Source organism: Lygodium microphyllum, chromosome 17, assembly GCF_053477565.2.
Source record: "Lygodium microphyllum isolate KBCC chromosome 17, Lygodium_microphyllum_v1.1.10, whole genome shotgun sequence".
In the NCBI taxonomy this organism is placed as follows: domain Eukaryota; kingdom Viridiplantae; phylum Streptophyta; class Polypodiopsida; order Schizaeales; family Lygodiaceae; genus Lygodium; species Lygodium microphyllum.
This window is the reverse complement of record NC_141151.1, coordinates 2,301,046-2,316,468: the sequence shown is the minus strand read 5'-3', so window position 1 is coordinate 2,316,468 and position 15,423 is coordinate 2,301,046. Positions and strand designations below refer to the sequence as shown.

Here is a 15,423-nt window from a genome sequence, read left to right as displayed (position 1 = left end):
AAAACAAATGGGTAAAAAGATGAGCTTGCAAAGCAATATCATGTGGCTTTAGAGGCAAGTGACCAGGAAGCCTTAGAGACAAATGAGTAAAAGGATGATCTTCTAAATATTTATTAATACGTATGACTTTGCATTTTAAAGCAACTGTAAGGGTGGTACAATGGAGAGAGAGAGAGAGAGAGAGAGAGAGAGAGAGAGAGAGTGTGTGTGATTGATTTTAATGTATTAACACTAGTCATGAGACTTGATTAATCCCATGCAAGCATGTTGTCATTTTCCCCTTGACAATGTCCTTTTCCTAGCATTTTGTAAAGGAAAAGTAAGAAACAAGAAACACAAAGCACCGAAGAAAAAACAAAAAGTAGCATGGAAGTGTATAGGGGGTTGAAGCGCATAGAAGGATTGATTGATATGTGATGTGACAATAATTGGACTATGGGGGTCTATGTGTGGAGAGAGAGAGAGAGAGAGAGGTAGGTATTGACGTTAAGGTGGTTATCAAAAGAGAATAGTTTATGGAAGATTACAATTTGTGTCATGCGGGTAATTCTTCTAATAATGCGGTGTATATTGTATGCAGGCTCCCGATTTCAATCGAGAGATGCATCTAAGATGGAAATAGTGGGGGTGTAGCATTTAAAAGACGTATTCTAGCGATCCACGATGCTTATGGAGACCATAAGGTCTATTCGGAATATCGAATAAAAAGGATAGACAGGATCAAAACTTGCGGGATGGTTGTATTTACAATCTGTGAGAGAGAGAGAGAGAGAGAGGGAGCCTTATCTCCTGCGATTCATGGCTATGGCGTCCCCGAAAGTTGGATCAGTGCGTGCGCCGGCGCGTATGGCGGCTATTCTGCTGTGCCTGCAGTGCAGCATGATGATGATGATGATGGTGAGGTGTGAGGATGGAGAGGGAGTGCGGCGGCCTGTGCCGGGGCTGTACGTGATAGGGGCGTCGATGGTGGACGCGGGAGAGAACGCGGTGGCGATGCCGCTGAGGTCGCAGGCCGAGTTCCGGCCTTACGGCATGGACTACTTCTCGAAGCCAGTGGGCCGATGGAGCAATGGCCGCACCTTCATGGACCTCATCAGTCAGTCCCTCTCTCTCTCTCTCTCTCCTCTGTGTGTGTGTCTCTCTCTCTCTCTCTCTCTCCCGGGCTATGGCTTCCAAAACAACAGACTAAGGAAGCAATTACCACGATTTGTCGTGCCAATCAGTGTAAGAGGTGCTGGTAACTTTGTCATGCCAATGTAAGAGTGGTGATACATGCCAATAGGGTTGTATGTTGTATAGCATTATGGTTGTAGCCATGTAAGAGTGCCGTTCCATGTTACTAGGTTCCTAGCGTAGTGGTTTGAGTGTGGGTTGAATACCCCGGGTGTGTGAGCTTCCAACCTTGGGTTTCACTTCCTAGCCAATACAAATAGTCTCCTCTCTTGCTCCCTCACCTAACTTTAAACTAACTACTCAAATGGTGTGCCAAACTAGAGGTAAAGCCAATCACTTTTCTCACAATATGTACCAAAGCTCAAAATCTTTTTCCGTCATTTGGTAACATATTGCCTTTTGCATTTAAAAACAAAGGTGACCACTCTAAGGAAGCAAAATACCTTGTTCTGCCACCTAAACTTGTTGAAAGTCTAGCATGTTGAGACAGTGGCCCTACTCTAATTGTGTACCATAAAGCTCTTAACGTATTGTAAGGATGTTTTGTGGGAGCCTTGCAAGTAAAGTGAGCATGGTGCAACAGGTCCTTGAGCCTCTTTGCTTACCAAAAATATGGCCACCTTTACTTTGAAAGTCTAGTCAAGTCTCTAGGTGCAATGCTACCTAAATGTAATGCCACATCTAAGGCTAGCTGCACACTAAGTGATAGATGCCCACTTATAGTTGTTAACCAATCAAAGTGTATATTTAGTAGTTGGGTATCCATCTCTCTTTATGCATTGGAGAGGAGGTGACCTAATGTGTACCCGTTAAATTGGTAAACTCCTTGCCTACTTTTGGATAAAGAGTCTCCCCTACCCACTTTCTAGAGCAATAAAAAAGGGTGCACTTTTGGCGCGTGCAACCAACCAAAACAGTTATATGTTTATTATTATTATTATTTTTTTGGGCAAAATGTGCCCTATTGATGTGTAAATGTATCGTATCCATATCCATGCCTACCTTCAAAAAGTGCCACACTTTGGGCAAGGGTTGGGCATCCATCACTCAATATATAACCGTCCTAACTACTTGACTAGTCTTTCAAAGTAAAGGTAATCATCTTCATTAGACATAGGGAGGTGATATACTTTGTCCCACTCACTAAACTCGAGATAGTTCTACTTTTAGAAAGTCTAGTAGGCTATAAAGTGGCCCTACTCTAATTGTGTGCTCTAGAACTCACAAAGAACTTTAAGAATGATTGATAGTTACACTAAGTTGTAATGTTCCAACCTTGGTTTTGCATGAAAGAGCTCCTAGCATTTTTCTCCATTATTGGACGATGACACCTCTCTACTTTGTCTCTTTCCCATCACCTTTATAAAAATGGAAAGATGCTCATCTCTTTTATAAAGATAAACGACATGTTCATTGAAAATCATTGTTGATTATTAAGTAGGTAGAGAAATCAAGGTTGGTCGTTAAGAAAATTATAAAAGTTGAGAAAGAATTTTTACATTTTTTCGATGATCTTTTAAAATTAATAAATTTGAGGTGCTTTTAATATTGGAAGACGAGATTTCCAATCGATAAAATCGGGAAAATTCCACTTATCCCACTTACTTTTTGGAAGATTCTGACCTTAGTCTTAGAGAGAACCTATAAAGTTAAAGTTGAAGGCTTTTGTACCCATTCACAAAAGTGTTTTTCAAGAACTCTTGGTAGAATCGTCAAAACTTGCCTTTTGCAAAATAATAGAAGTGACATGTACCACTGTCTATGAATATATCTTTCTCCAATCTATAACTAAGACAGAGAAACATACCGCATTTCCTCGGTGAGAATGGAGAATGTGGAGCCATTTTTCTCTGAGACAAGAGAAATTATGAAATAAATTATTTCTTATTGCTACCTTAATGAAGTAGAATTTGGTCTAAATTTCACATTCACTCTATATTCATCTATGCTCCTTAAACTGGATTAAAAGAGGATATGATTCTATTTGTTTTCATGTCGTAATAGATGTTGAATATGCAAGTGTATTGTTGCTTTTGCAGGTCAAGGATTGGGATATGGCCTCTTGTCTCCCTACCTCAAATCCCTTGGTTCCAATTTCACCTTTGGTGTGAACTTTGCCTCGTCTGGCTCTACAGCTCAAAACACTTCAGCTACAGGAGATGATAGTGGTGGCTTGTTCTCTTTGCTTGTTCAAGTTGACCAATTTCGAGAGTATCAAGAATCTCTCTTATCATCAGGTATTTTCTTTTGGGCATGTTTTGAATGAGTTTTAGGAGAAGGTAACCAGACCACAAGGGCGTGCTTAGATGAAATGTAATGGGAATAAATACAAGACATATTTAAAAAGAAAGAACGCAATGGGAATGAACTTTAGGCCTTGAATGTTACCATTTTGAGCATTATGGCATTTTAACACACACACACACACACACACACACACACACACACACACACACACACACACACACACACACACACACACACACACACACACACACACACACACACACACACACACACACACACACACACACACACACACACACACACACACACACACACACACACACACACACACACACACACACACACACACACACACACACACACACACACACACACACACACACACACACACACACACACACAGAGGTATATAGAATACAAGGTAATCAAATCCCAAAGGCTTGCCTAAATGATCGAGACAAGGTAATCAAATCCCAAAGGCTTGCCTAAATGATCCATCTCGAGGAAGCAACATCCCAAGTAAGTCTATTCAGAAAAATTTAGAAGAAAAAAAAGTGAAATTGGGATTCAACTTTAAATTTTGAAGCACATTGTGTGCATACTAGGTTTTAAAAAATACATCACAATTTACAAATTGTGCTAGAGATTAAATGAAGTTTAATGCGGATAAGCACAAAACCTTGATAGAAGTCATTGTATCCTATCTAATGTTAACCTTTGAAGACATTGTAATGAACGATTAGTATTTGCTCCATTAGTATGTGTTGATAATATAAGTTTGGCCAAGGAAAAAGAGTACAACTCCATGACCTAAATGCATACATAGAGATGCTGTTGTATGCGAGTCACATGTATGTTTACTTTGTGTGTGTATGTGTGTATAGGCATGCGAATGTATGTGTGTATATATCTGTGTGCATGTGCATGTAGGTGCTTAAATGTGTGCGTGTGTGCGCACGCATGCGTGTGTTTGGATAGCATTGATTGAACATCAGAAGTCACTCTTTTTTTGTTAAAGTCTTTTAAAATGCATAAACCTTGGGGATATATATGTGTGTGTGTGTGTGTGTGTGTGTGTGTGTGTGTGTGGTTAGAGAGGCCAAAGTGGCATATAAAACCCAACAAATATAATGCCATAATTTTGATACATACAACACCATGACAAAAGAAAGGAAAAGTTACTAAGTGAAAGCGAAAGCGTCAAAACCAATAAAAGTAGGCTAAAAGAACGGTGGATTAACAATCATGATAGGTAGCAATAGAGCATATAGATACCTCATGACAGAGCATAATGGTGTAAGGGAAAAAAAGTACTCTTAGGGAGAAATTGACTCGAGTAGATGGGTCACTCAAGCATGGCAAATATGTCATCCTCACTCATGACACAAGTGGTGTTACACTCCAAAGCATAGGATGTCTTATGTTCTGGTGGGAACATTCCCTATGCACATGAGCATTTTCTACCTTCTTGTTTTGGGGGGGGGGTATTTTGGTGTGAACACCCATTAGAGTGTGGTATCATTGATGGTATCGTCATTGATGGCTGCGAGTGTGCCGACGTGCATCGACCTTCATCCAGCAATGCCATATCAGAGCCACTGTCGCCATGCGACAATGGTATCAGAGACGCTATCGCCGTGGGCCGTTGCCACCATCGCCATTGAGCTTCAAGCTGGGCTTCTTCTTCTCCTCAGCATCACCTGCTGTCGAGCCTACCTCCGATATAGGAAGGGTAGTCAGCTTAGGTAGCCACCGCTGCTGCCCCCGCCTTTCTTCTTCCTACAACATCGCCACCGCCTGCCATGCCACCGCCTTGCTGCTGCTCTTTGCCTCCCCTCTAACACCTGGTTGATGCTCCTCCTGCACGTTCGCTTGCACAGCGCCGCCTCTGCCGGCTGCATCGCTACTAATAGCTCTAGTCAGCTGTTGCCACCTTTACTCCACCTACTGATTCTGCCCAATCTGCCTGCTTCTAAGATCTCACCGCCTTCTCATACACTACCTGCCACACTAGGATCTCCAACCTAGTCAGCTCGTCAACCTTCACCATTGCCACACTAGGGTCCCCCAACCTTAGTCATCTCCTCAACCTTCGCCATTGCTACTCAAACTATTTAGCTCCTACAACATTTGGGGGTTTTCACTCTCCACCTTGAATTTTGCACATTCAAAAATTTTTGGGCTTTTTGCTCAAATCCCAAAAATCTATCCCAGAAATTGGGGCATTTCAATTATCAGCCAAATCTCTCCAGATTTCCTCTCTATACTCAATGCTTCTTGTGAAATTTGCTGGAATTCATTGAGTTGAGTGAGGCATACTTTAGCCTTTTACGTGACATCTAGATGTCACCATTATTGGTAGCAAATTTTCTCCACATTCATATGGCAGCATCTTTCTTGACACTCAGTTCTTTCATCTTTAGTTTCGGCAAAAAATCAATAATTTTTTGCATTTTGCATTATATGTCTCTTGTGCTCTATCTATTCAAAATTTTTGGGCATTAGATGGTTGTATTTGTCCAACACACGTAGTAACAAAATGATAGCTCAAAGTGACCTTCTTAACATGTTGGGGCAATGACAAGTTGGATCGTACCAACTACCAATGGGGGCGTATATGATGCTACATGTGCTAGTTGCAAAACAATTATTAGGAGATGTATGTGGCATCAAAGTTAGGCCAACAACCCATGTTGTTTAGAGAGTTGTGTATTCATCCACTTTGTCCTTTCTTACTAGTGGCTCATCTATTTCACCTCCAAATGCTCATTCCATTGTTGATCATTTTAGATGGAACGAGAGAGATTCCCATGCATGCTGACACACGCTATAAGATAAATATATCAAATGCATTTGCATTTAATATAACATAGAAAGTAAATGGTATCATTTGTGCAAACCCTTCACGGTTTTTTTTTTTTGGGTGTGGATAGACATACGACATTTGCTAAAAATCTAGGTTAGTCCTCAATAGACTACAAAAGTCAGTCATTTGTGGGCATGATGGACATGTTTGATAGTTTGTTACTTTTGTTTCAGTAAGGTGCACCTAGTTTTGGTTAGTTTCAATAGCCTACTTAGTTGATATAGCAACAAAACTAGCAATATTTACATACTAGCCAACAACTTTATTTTTAGCCCATTGATTAGGGTACTATTAATAAGGTAGTGGCCACTGAGAGGAGTAATATTTGAGAGTAAAAAATAGACTCTAGATGGTTGTTGGACACATTCCAAGATAGCAAAAAACCATTCCACTCCCCTAGTAGAACCAAAGCAGCACTTGCCATGTGCAAGGTCACTTTGTTGTGCATGCACTTGTAGCTACTTCTTGCAATGAAGAACCTATCCCTTTTGGGGATGCTTTATAGAGTGAGCATTTGATGGCACCAATATAGTTAGGGTTGGACTCCATTAATTAGCAATTTCTACCTTCTTGCTAAAGAAGGGTTTTTTCATTGGTGTGAACACCCATTACAGTGTGGTATTGTAGTAGCTTCGAGTTTTACCTTCATTCCTTCATTCTCACATTAGTGGAGATGACATTCTAGTAGTAACTCTCTCTATTGTCGTTCACCGTTCCGTGTGAGTGTGTGTGCTTACACTTGAGCATCAATCCAACAATGATGGCATGGAAATACCCATGGTGGTGGTCTATGCCTTGCCTCTTAGGATGTGGAAAACATGCCCTATTTGAGTATGTTAGTTAGCCTTTCAACTAGGTTTAAAAAAAAGCAATACTTCCTATAGTCTTGAATTTAAACATACATAAAAGTGCATATACAATATAGTTTGAAAATGTGTAAGCAAAACAATCTACACAATATTTAGATATAGTTTTGTACATTTCTAGGCCATAAGTGATGGAGCCTATGAGAATGGAAACATGTTAGAGAGAGAGAGAGAGAGAGAGAGAGAGAGAGAGAGAGAGAGAGAGAGAGAGAGAGAGAGAGAGAGAGAGAGAGAGAGAGAGAGAGAGAGAGAGAGAGAGAGAGAGAGAGAGAGAGAGAGAGAGAGAGAGAGAGAGAGAGAACCATTTAGTTAAAAGATGTACACAATAAAATAGAGATTAGTGAGCTTATAGATAAGAGGTAATATTTGAGAGCACCATAAACTTGACAAGTGTATATGATCTCTTCACTCTATATTGGATGTTTATACCATCTAACCAATAAGATATTGAAGATATCATTAATTGCTATGAAAACCTTGCATGTATGGAGACACATGAAACCTAACAACAAACATTGTAGCCTTGCCTATAGACAAACCAAAAATCAAATTGAAAAACATCATTGCTCTTTATAAATATCTTAAACATTTAACCCATATAATTTTTAAAAATATTCTCATTTAGCTTGCACACTTAAGCAAGAGTAAGGAACCTAAGAGTGAACTCAATGGCCAAAACCCAAAAGCTTGTTAATAAGGCTTTTATTTGTGAACGTTAGGAAAGATTATCACATGTTTTTGAAGGTTCATTATTATTACCAAAACTCCCTTTTCTAGCAAATAAAGCTTATATGTTCCATGGAGAAACACATTAATGATATCGACAAGTACATGTTCTATTATGAAACATATAAGAGTGATATTACCAACAATGACATGGGGTTTGAAACCTTTTAAAAACTTTTGAAGACTTCATTGAATTGGGATAAACATTTTCTGGACTCAATCTTGAGCTTAGCAATGAGTCTCTTCCATTTTTGAACTAGAGTATGATGCTTACTAATTTCTTTTGTAGATTCTTCAAACGAATCAGAATTGATGCATCACTTTGAAAGCTCTATATACTTCTTAGAGACTGCCCATAATGATTATCTCAAGGTGGCATTCAAGTCAATGGACTTTGATCCTCTTACAACCGTAGTGGAGACAATTGCCTCGATGAGAAAAGCATTAGAAGTAAGTAAACCATCTCTCTTCATTGTTGTTTGTATAACCAATGAGGCTACCTCACTTAATCAATTTATTTTTTATGCTATATAGGTTTTGTACACATTGGGTGCAAGGACATTTTTGGTCATGAATGTCACACCATTGGGGTGTGCTCCTTCTATATTGAGTAACCCATATCGGACTGAAAATAGGGATGAATATGGGTGTAAAGTGGATTACTTAGACTTGGTGAACATGCATAATGAACATGTGGTGGATCTCTTGAATGAACTACAAGAGGAGTATCCACTTGCTGAATGGATTTTATTTGATGCTTATAGTATCATGTTGGATGCTTATCACAATCCCTCTAAATATGGTAATTGATCTTGATCTCATTCTCCACATCTTTGTTTTCCATTAGGAAATAACTTTATGAAGTAACCAAGTTTGTGGTAATGAAGATAATGTGAATTCAATATTACAATAGGTTCTTATCAAAAGCATGTTTTGTGCCTCTCTAGGTCACCACAAGCAATAATATTTACGTAATTTGGCAATTGTATGTGCTAATTTGTTCTTGGTTTTTTTTGATGGAATATTTTCTTCTATTATTTTTGTCATAGGGGTGAAGTATCCATTTCAAGCATGTTGTGGAGCTGGTGGGGAGTATAACTACATGAAAGATGCCGAGTGTGGTAAAGGCCCTCAATATGTGAACGATAGTTACATAGAAGCAAAGCGTTGTGATGATCCTTCATCCCATATTATATGGGACTCCATACATCCAGTTGAATCCTTTTGTCACTTTATTGCTCAAGGAGTGTTGAATGGTAGCTATCTAATACCAAATATTGACATCTTTGAGAGAATCAACTCATATAAGTTGCTACAAAGTTATTAAACATTCATGCAACGAATGTTAGATTGTTCTCTAATGAAAACAATGAATCATTCTTATCTTTCCAAACACATTTACCTATGTACAAGTTTGGATTAGGGCCCCACTTCTTAGCTTTTGTATAAGCATTTATTATACAAATGTTGTCGTATAATGATGATAGGCCAAATGTTACTCCAATGATAAGAACTAATCTCAACTTCCTACCTTGACAAAAGAGGAGATAATGTGCACCTTCAATCATCATTACTGATTTTAACAAGTGGTGTAATGACAAGGGCAAGCCAAAATCAAATGTTGATGTAAAGTGAAAGAATCATTCAAGGAAATGTTAAGTGATTGAATGATCAAAATAGGGAGAAAAATGAAGCTCAATATTATGGAAATGTTTAATTGTTGTGCATTGTCCTTGTATTGCATTTACAAGGTGGAAGTAGTATGAGCTCTTTTTCGCATTGCTTCATGCCTTCATTGTAGGGGAAACTGGAGCTGATACTAGTCCTTTGTCCTAGTGCTACATTTACAATGTGGAAATAGTATGAGCTAGTTTTCACATTGCTTCTTGCTTTCATTCTAGAGGCATATATTCACTAAACACCAATAGTGTTATAACATGTAGGAGTATATAATAAGGAAGTAGAATGTTGAGAGATTCCAATGATTTCTCTTAGGTCTCAACAATTTCCTTTTAAAAACAATTATTGTAATGTGGTTTGTCTTCTAAAGTTAAAAATTCTTACTTACTAAAGTTACTTTGGAACTATCAAGGCCATTGAAAGGAATTCCTCATGTTATGGTACGTTAAGTGCCAATGATTCATCCACAACTTTCAAGAAATACAAACTAACATGTTAGTATTTTGCTATGAGTATAATTACATTGTACAAATGGTACAAAATGGAAAACTTATTTTAGAGTTCAGCAATGAAGCCAATTAGAGATGAACGGTTGCACGAGTCCCTTCTCTATGGATGAGGTAAACCATGTAGTTTTCTACATGAAAAAGAATAGAACTTTTGGGCTTGATGGTCTTCCAATAGTGTTTTCTAGAGAGATGTAGGATGTGCGTGGTCAAGAGCTTTGGCAATGAACTAAATGAAACTAGGAATGGTGGAAGACTATCGTTGGATTTGAATGATGGGGTAATAAAGCTCATTCCAATGAATCCCAATAAACAAGTCTACAAGAATTAAAGGGCCTCACCATGCTCAATGATTCTACAAAGACCTTGAGAAGGCTTTGGCTAGTAGGATTAAATACATCTTTCACTAAAAAACTCAATCCAAAATTAATTGGTTTTGTACATGAAGAAATGTTCATGAGGTTATGTTGAACTTCATCTTCTTAGAAGATCAAACTTTGATTACACATACTCCACTTAGATAAAATATCCAATAACATTAGATGGGATTTTAAAGTCTTGACCCTTGAAAGAATGGGCTTTAAGAAGGTTAACTATAAGATGGTTAATTCTCTTTTCACCAATGCCTCTACTAGAGTGTCCATCGATGGACATTTGCATGAATCCCTCCAATTTTGGAGATTCATAAGACACAAATTTCCTTTATCCCTTTGTTCTTTTGCTATTGTAATTCATCCCTTTGTTGAGGAATTTGGACAAATTGGTGGCATCCCAATATATTAGAGCCTTGTTTGTGAACGGCAGAGCAAACATTATTAGGAACATGTTGAAAACATAGAGGATATCTTCAAAGTTTATGATAGGTTTTGGATGGTGAGTAATGGTAAAATTTAAACTCTCGAAATTTCAACAAATACTTAGTTTATTGTTGCATCCAATCCTAGACTTAGAGATATTGGCTTTAGAAAAGCATTCAAGTATCTTGGCTATCGCCTAGGGATAGCTGTGATACTCAAAAAGAGATTTGAATGGCTATTTTAGAATATCAATACCAAATGGGGAGTTGGGAGTTTGTTAAACTTTCCTCTTCAAGGAAGTTGGATTTTTGAAGCATGTATTACAATCACACATAGTCTTTGTCTCTAATATCTTTGTCTTCTCTAAAGCTTCATTTGATAAAGGCACAAAAATATTTAGGGACATTCTATGGAAGTACAATGAGCATCATTCTTGGCATTCCATTGGACGGAAGTAGATGATAGTAAGTAAAATGATGGAGGTTTAGGGGTGAGAAATCTTTGTTTAAGGGCCTAAAGCTTAGCTTGAAGTAGTTGATAAATATATAATTTGATTTGTTCTTCTCGAGATTTAGATCTTGGAAGCTTCCTATAAAGGGAGGAGCTTGGAAGAAGTACACTTGTTTGATATGTTGGTATTAATGCCTTTCATATTGGGATCGAAAACTCTAAAATAAATCTTTTTGTGAATGATGGGACTATTTGGTTAGCTAGTTGGAATAGTTAGGTGCAAAAGGGAAGGGTGATCCTTCACTTGTCTATTTAATCAAACTCAATTGTGCGATTACTAATGATGGTGTTTCTTTGATTTTCATCAATCCTAGAATGTCCTATATAATCTATTATAAGGGACTTAAGACCTAGAGCAACATCTAGGATGGCATGCTTATATAGTGGTATTTGACTCAAGAAATACAACACACATTATCATGGACTTTGGAAGAGGTAGACTAGTTACCTAGGATTTTAAAAAAAACTAAAGAATATTGATGTTCTTACCCAATGTGATCATTTAATTTAGATTGATTTTTTAGTTACAAAGGCATTCATATCTCGAAAATTTAAAACTTTGTATTGTCCTATGCAAAAGGGCTAGTTCTTTGAAGTGGATGCAACAAACCATAATTGTTAAGAAGCTAAGATATCTAATCATGGCTAGCTGGAAGGTCAATGATTTTCAAAAATTTAATGTATATGTTGGATGGATGATGACACTTATCATTTGTTTTGGGTATGTAGATGTAGCAAAAACTTTGGAGAGACACCTGAGTTACATGATTGGTTCATATATAAGAAAGATCTATTAGGCTAGAGGGAAGAATATCCCTGCCTCTTTTGAAGTCATTGTTATATTAAAAATTTGGTGGCAGAGAATTTGGTATCTATCACAAAAAATTTGGGATCACCACTTAAGGCGATCCTTCATCTTGATTGAAGCATCCTAATCAAGGTGGCACTTTAATTGCCTATACAATGCACACTAATCATCACCTATACTCCAGATGGTCTTCATCTTGAGTGACTTTGATCTTCACTACCACCTCATCACCTCAATCGATATGATCCATCACCTTGATCAAGGTGAACTAACACCATCTCCAAATTAAAAGTTCATCTTGAATGCATTCATTTAGATTAGAACTCATAATATTTGCATTGCCTTACTCCCACTCAAGGTAATCATCACCTTGATTGGACCACCTCTATTGCATTTGATCAAATTGATCAAGGTGATCCATTACCTTGATTGACTAAACCCACTCAAGGTGGGTATGACCTTGACTAGAATCCATCAACTTACTTCACCTCAACACTTGGACTACATCTCAACCATTTATGGTGGTCCTAACGAATCACCTTTCCTAGAATTTGATCACTTAGAGATCAAAGTGAGCATCACCTTGATTGAGTTTTTCTCACTTAAGGTGATCTAAACGTAGTCCACATAGGACACATTGACTAAAAAACTTACTCAAGGTGGTTAAAACACCTTAAATGACATTCCAAATTCACTCCAAGAGCCTAGTTAAGGTGATTAGCCCATCACCTTGAAACAAACACTATGAGTGGAGATACACCTCAAGTGGACATTTGAAGTACTAGATGTATATTGTAATTACAACACCTTTAGTCCACTCATGTAGCCTCATAGTTATAGATATTCTCTATATCACATATCGTCCCATTCTAATAAGTATTTTTGGAAGGGATTTCAAGGTACTTGTACCCGAAAAGTGTCCCTGAAAAGTGTCCAGACACTAGGGACAACCACTTTGACTAGAAGTTCACATTTGCGGTAGTAGATACACATCACACTCTTATCACCTCTAGTTTATGCATATAGGTTCCTCTCTACACAAACAATGCACATACTAAACCCTAGCCTTGACTAAATCTTAGGAGTTGCTAAATATCCTATTTAGACTTTCAAGAATATATATGACACATTCAAGTCTGTTTGGAGTTGAAACCAGCTTTAGATATTTTGGTTTAGCTAGCTATGGCAAACCATGGACTTAGATGATTGAGAATTTGTCTCTTGGATACTTTGATTAAGTCTAGAATCTAAAACTTATACCACACCACCAAAAATTGGTAAAAAATACAATGGTACAATTTTTCAATAGTGTAGTACCATATAGAATTAGTATTGTACCACTGAAAAGTGGTGCTATATCACTTCAAGTGGTAAAAAAATATTAAAGCTTTTAAATTACCAACACATCACTTAAAACTTGTGTAGAACCACCCAAAAGTGGTTCTAAACATTTATGTTTCAAGGAACATGGAGAATGCAAAAATATGTAATGAGAAAAGTATATATATTTACAGAGAAGTGTACTACAGGCTCTCTAGTCTAGGTCATAGTACATTTCATTCACCATCCTGTGATAATTTATATACCAAAGTAGACAAATGCACCTTTGGGGTTGTGTACTGTAGGGAATTTGGGGCTACTGCCCATTGGCACAACCATGGAAAAAGTGTGTCTGTGAGGCAATATGTCTTGCTCCTTGTCCAAGGGATCAGAAGCAGGTAGATTTTTAATGGTTTTCCTAGTTGTTACATAGGGTTTTATACCTATAGTTATCAACTAGCAATTGTGACTAGCATTGTGTTGAGAGAACTTGCTCTAGACTTGAAAAAGAGGCTTAAATAACAGTAGCCTATCTATAGTCTTCTCACATTTCCAATCAGAGAAAATATTTGGAAAATAATAAGCCCTATCATGAAAACCTTTGGCTAGCATGACTTCATGATGAAGTTAATATTGTGTATAGAGCAAGAGCTTCAAATCATGACATCTATTATTTACTTGAGATCCCAAAGAAATTGCTAAGCATCTTGCAAAGTTAAATGCACAACCACTTTGTTAGTCTTATAAATTCAATGCATCTATAACCAAAGGTGCTGAATTTGTAATTTGCCTTTTTTTTTTCATTTTTTCTTGAAAATTCTCTTTTGATAAGTAGCCCATTAAGGTCAAGAATGATAAATTTTTGATCCTACAAAAGTTTGGAACTAGTGACATGTTGGGCAATTTGATGAAATATCCTCAATCTTGGGAGGATCAATATCAAGATCTTTCTTTACTTTGACTGACTGCATGTGGGCATTTGTTTGATTATCATTGACTAGTTCATCTATCTTTTCATCTAGTCCTTCATGGGACCAATTTAAACGCCTTATACTTATTCTAATCAAGCTACTGATTACTAACAATAATATTGGTGCTAGTTTTCTTCTACCAAAAAAGTAACGACAAGGTGCACTAAAGTAAGGAAGTAGTAGCATCACTAGTTAAGGGTATAACTCATAATGGTTTTCAATGCTCAAGTAAGTTTGGGACCACTTTCTATCAATGTGAATAGGGGTTGGGTACACACACACACACACACACACACACACACACACACACACACACACACACACACACACACACACGCACGCACGCACGCACGCACGCACGCACGCACGCACGCACGCGCGTGCACGCACACACAATACGCTATGAAAAAGCAAGGAAAAATTAGCATCACTAGTAAATACTTAAAGCTCATAATGTTTTGCAATACTTTCCTTAGTTAGGGATCTACTTACCATTCATGTTGGTAGGGGTGAGATGTGCCAATCTATTGAACTAATTCTAGAAAGTTGGGTAATAAGAAAGCTTGATGATCTACTACCACAATAATGTTATGTAATAATTCTTAATAGCCAATAGTAACTATAAACCAAAATAGTAAAATATACGTTATCATCTATAGTAGAGCTAACATCAAGCTTTTAATATCAACTTTGGACTTTTGCCTTTTGCATAGTTAAATGCCAACTAATAAAACAATCACATCCCCAAGGGAATTTGTTAACTTTTATTAGTGATGATTGATCTAGACATTAGCTAGGTATTAACTCAATTATTTTAAAAACCACATATTAAGCTAGTCATTAGCCTAACTATTAGACCAAGTAGAATTGAATATTAAGTTAGCTACTATTAGCCTAACTATTGTTAGTAGCTATTTTAATCATTATGTCCTCATAAAAATAATTTAGATGAG

The 15,423-nt window shown here is 37.4% G+C and overlaps 1 protein-coding gene across 1 annotated transcript; it reads left to right on the top strand.

The window, feature by feature from the left end:
• The first annotated feature begins 625 nt into the window (after positions 1 to 625).
• On the top strand, positions 626 to 9,496 carry LOC148021503 (GDSL esterase/lipase ENOD8-like). Its single transcript, XM_087696908.1, has 5 exons — positions 626 to 1,096; positions 3,213 to 3,410; positions 8,168 to 8,328; positions 8,413 to 8,680; positions 8,928 to 9,496. The coding sequence occupies exons 1-5, from the start codon at positions 799 to 801 to the stop codon at positions 9,203 to 9,205; spliced, it is 1,203 nt and encodes a 400-aa protein (XP_087553034.1). The 5' UTR covers positions 626 to 798; the 3' UTR covers positions 9,206 to 9,496.
• The last annotated feature ends 5,927 nt before the right edge of the window (positions 9,497 to 15,423 follow it).

Bases quoted from the DNA above. Each gene is read 5' to 3' on its own strand.
- LOC148021503 (XM_087696908.1), top strand. From the start codon at position 799: ATGGCTATGGCGTCCCCGAAAGTTGGATCAGTGCGTGCGCCGGCGCGT. The intron at 1,097-3,212 runs GTCAGTCCCTCT...TTGCTTTTGCAG, and splicing joins CACCTTCATGGACCTCATCA to GTCAAGGATTGGGATATGGC. The intron at 8,681-8,927 runs GTAATTGATCTT...TTTTTGTCATAG, and splicing joins TCACAATCCCTCTAAATATG to GGGTGAAGTATCCATTTCAA.